Source organism: Condylostylus longicornis, unplaced genomic scaffold, assembly GCF_029603195.1.
Source record: "Condylostylus longicornis isolate FDR11 unplaced genomic scaffold, ASM2960319v2 ptg000472l, whole genome shotgun sequence".
Taxonomy (NCBI): Eukaryota; Metazoa; Arthropoda; class Insecta; order Diptera; family Dolichopodidae; genus Condylostylus; species Condylostylus longicornis.
Window position 1 is genome coordinate 24,165 of NW_026578430.1, and position 3,009 is coordinate 27,173.

At 30.0% G+C, this 3,009-nt stretch overlaps 1 protein-coding gene across 1 annotated transcript; it reads right to left on the minus strand.

Moving 5' to 3' along the window:
* Nucleotides 1-761: 761 nt before the first annotated feature.
* LOC129617268 (uncharacterized) lies at nt 762-2,308 on the minus strand. Its single transcript, XM_055532597.1, has 3 exons — nt 2,045-2,308; nt 1,696-1,888; nt 762-1,627 (listed from the first exon to the last, which is right to left on the minus strand). Exons 1-3 carry the CDS (start codon nt 2,100-2,102, stop codon nt 835-837), a joined length of 1,044 nt encoding a protein of 347 aa, XP_055388572.1. The 5' UTR covers nt 2,103-2,308; the 3' UTR covers nt 762-834.
* Between the last annotated feature and the right edge of the window lie 701 nt (nt 2,309-3,009).

Genomic DNA, 3,009 nt, shown 5'->3' on the forward strand with positions numbered 1-3,009 from the left:
AGATAAATCTCTGAAGTCTTGATGGAATTGCTTGACAGGCTCGGGTAGCTGCCATACAACTTTGAAAGTTAATTTCGAATATTTGGAAAAATAATAAAGCTAGGTGCGTGAAACTCTGTAGTCGTGTGTCCAATTTTAGATCAGATATATTCCTAAAGTTTTGGTGGAAGTGCTTGGCAGGTTCGGGAAGCTACCAAACAATTCAGAAAGTTAATTTTAAATATTTAAATATTAAGCTAAATTCATGAAACTCGGCAGTCGTTTGTCCAATTTTAGATCAGATATATTTCTGAAGTTTTGGTGGAATTGCTTGACAGGTTCGAGTACTCAGATTCAAGTAATTACCATTTAGCAATCAGCTAAAACTCAGATTGTCACTAATTGCAATTTAAACTAAGATTGTCAAAATGCAGGGTATTATTCAGTCGGTTTATACCGATTGAAACGTTTTTTTTGTTTTTAATTACATGCATGTCGAATTATTGTAAATAGCTGGCACTTAGATATGTATTTGACACGTTAGCCTTTCACGTATGTTATTTGCACCTAAAACATAATTATTATTAGAGAACACGGCTGACAGAAACTTATTTTTAATATAACAGATATTTTTGTTATGCCAATTTAGGGAATTTTAATATGACTTTAAGACCCTTCTCTAGCGAAGTAGTGAAATATCCATTTTCATCATAGCGAATAGCGTCACAGATTAATCAACTATAAATGAATGTGTACACTCCAAAAAAATACCTCTTGCTATGTATCTTCTATCTGATATATTTAATATTATTCTGTTCATCTTTAATTTGAGAATATTTTAAAACTAAATTTTTATTAAACACGCTCTTTATTAAGTTGAGACATATTGGCTTCAAATAATGCTAAATTTATTTTGTGTTTTAAATTGATTAAAACTTCTTTTGCTGTTATCATTCTCATCTCGTTTGCCACATATTCTCCATATATTGCGTATTCATCTCGAACTCCAGAATACAGAACGTTACATTTCGTTTTTTTTGTTTCATAAGAATCTTCATAAAGCTTATCAATAGCACCTAGATCCCTTTTTTGTATTCGTATAATAGTGGACGGTGCATTTGAATGATATTCGTTATCATCATGATGCAAGATTGACGCATTGCTGTTAGGATCCTGTGTGTTTGACTGATCCTCATCTTGTTCGTCTATGTAATGTTCGATAGTTTGAATATTTTGTGCAGTGTAATTGTTTTGAACTGGTATTGCTTTCATTCGAAGCTTATAGTCGGACTGATCAATATCTTCTTCAATTTCTTCAACGTCTTTGGTAGTTTCTTGAATTAATTTTTCAAAGTCTTTCCTAGATTCACTGATATCTCTTTTATTTGCAATGTTTTTTTTTGGAACTGAAAGGTACTCAGTGGCTGTAGTAGAGTGCTGATCATGCTGAACCAACCTCTGTGTTTCTTGCTTGACGTCCATTCCATTGTAGGAACTTTCATGTTCCTGTTGTAATTGTTTTATTATATATGTCGCTGGCGAGCAACTTTCTTTTTTGATATTTAATTTTTCTCCCTTAGAATCTGATTTCGAACCTCTACAAGCTTTTGGGGAACTTAAAAATTCCAGGTGTCTGAATGCAAACCACCTTAAAAAAATTATGTGCACATGTAAAAGAAAACGGTTTAATTTTAAATGACTTCTCTTAGAACTTACTTCGATTTGTACTCATCGCCGGGAAACTGCTTCATTCTGTTTATTTCGCGATGATACTGAGTCCGAAGAGTGTGAAATTTCTTTTCAATTTCATTGGTTGGGACTTTCATATTAACTTTTTCAGCAACCTCATTTAACAATTGACGTTTTATGCACTTTTTTCTGTAGTCCTCATGGGTCATGTCCCACAAACCTAAAATATTAAATAAAAGCTATATTTTTAATGATAACTACATAACATGTAATGTATGTGCATACATATGTAAATAAACTTTGTTTAATTATAGAATTCGATTTTACAAACGAAAAAATCAAAATTAATGTAAAAATCTGAAATTTAATATATTACCTCTTCGTTTCTGATATTCATCTATTAGCATCAAAGTTTTTTCTCTTGTCCATTCCATAATAACTTATTTGTTTATTTTAGAAAAAATTTTATTAAACTGACTATTATTGAGTTTTCCTGTTCAAAAGCGTTTGTGTAACAAAAATGTACGTATCATATGTAATACAATTTCAGATAGATGACTAGGCTTGAGACGAACAAGATATCTCTGTTAAAAAAATATCAAGGCTTGAACCTTTTTGTGAATGGATGTGTTAAAACAGCGAATGCCTTAATAGCAAAATGACATTTCTGAATCATCTTTTCTTTTTTTTTTTTAAAGTGATGAGTTTTTGCCTATTTTCATTGAGTTTTGTATGAAAAAAATTGACTAAAACCTTACACATATAAACCTTATATTAAAAAGAAATTTGGAATTTTCTAAGCATCATATCAAAAATTCAAATTTTAACTACAATTTTGACTAAATATATTTGCGAGTTTTTTCCGTATTTTTTTTTGAACCGTCATGTTAGGTAGCATATCAAAGAGAATTGAGAGTAAAAAATGACAATACGATATTAAAAAAAATATTGGTCCAGAAAACACGACCTACAATAAAGTTCATAAAAAAGTTTTAATACAGTGCTTTTGTAGTTTTATAATCATTATAAAAAATAGGTAAAAATCATAATTTTTCCAAAAAAAACAAAAAAAAAAATTCTTCAGAAGTGTCATTTCTCGAAAAATACATACATATACAATTTTAACAAACCCATTCACAAAACAAGCAGGGTCCAGGCCTTGATTTTTTGCAATGTCAAGCGTTAATTATATGCTCTTATATTATGTTACAATAGAAAAATTAATGTATATATATGTAAATGTGTGCATATGTATAATGTCTTTATATCCAACAAGTCCCAATGCTCAGAGAGAAACTTGAAAGCACGACCTTATCTTATATGGGTTTTTTTTAAATCGAA

What these genes read in the sequence shown, in the direction of transcription:
- LOC129617268 (XM_055532597.1), bottom strand. Translation starts at nt 2,102, where the DNA reads ATGGAATGGACAAGAGAAAAAACTTTGATGCTAATAGATGAATATCAG. An exon ending in TGAATATCAGAAACGAAGAG is followed by an intron (nt 1,889 to 2,044) that starts GTAATATATTAA and finishes TTAATATTTTAG; the next exon opens with GTTTGTGGGACATGACCCAT. An exon ending in GGCGATGAGTACAAATCGAA is followed by an intron (nt 1,628 to 1,695) that starts GTAAGTTCTAAG and finishes AATTTTTTTAAG; the next exon opens with GTGGTTTGCATTCAGACACC.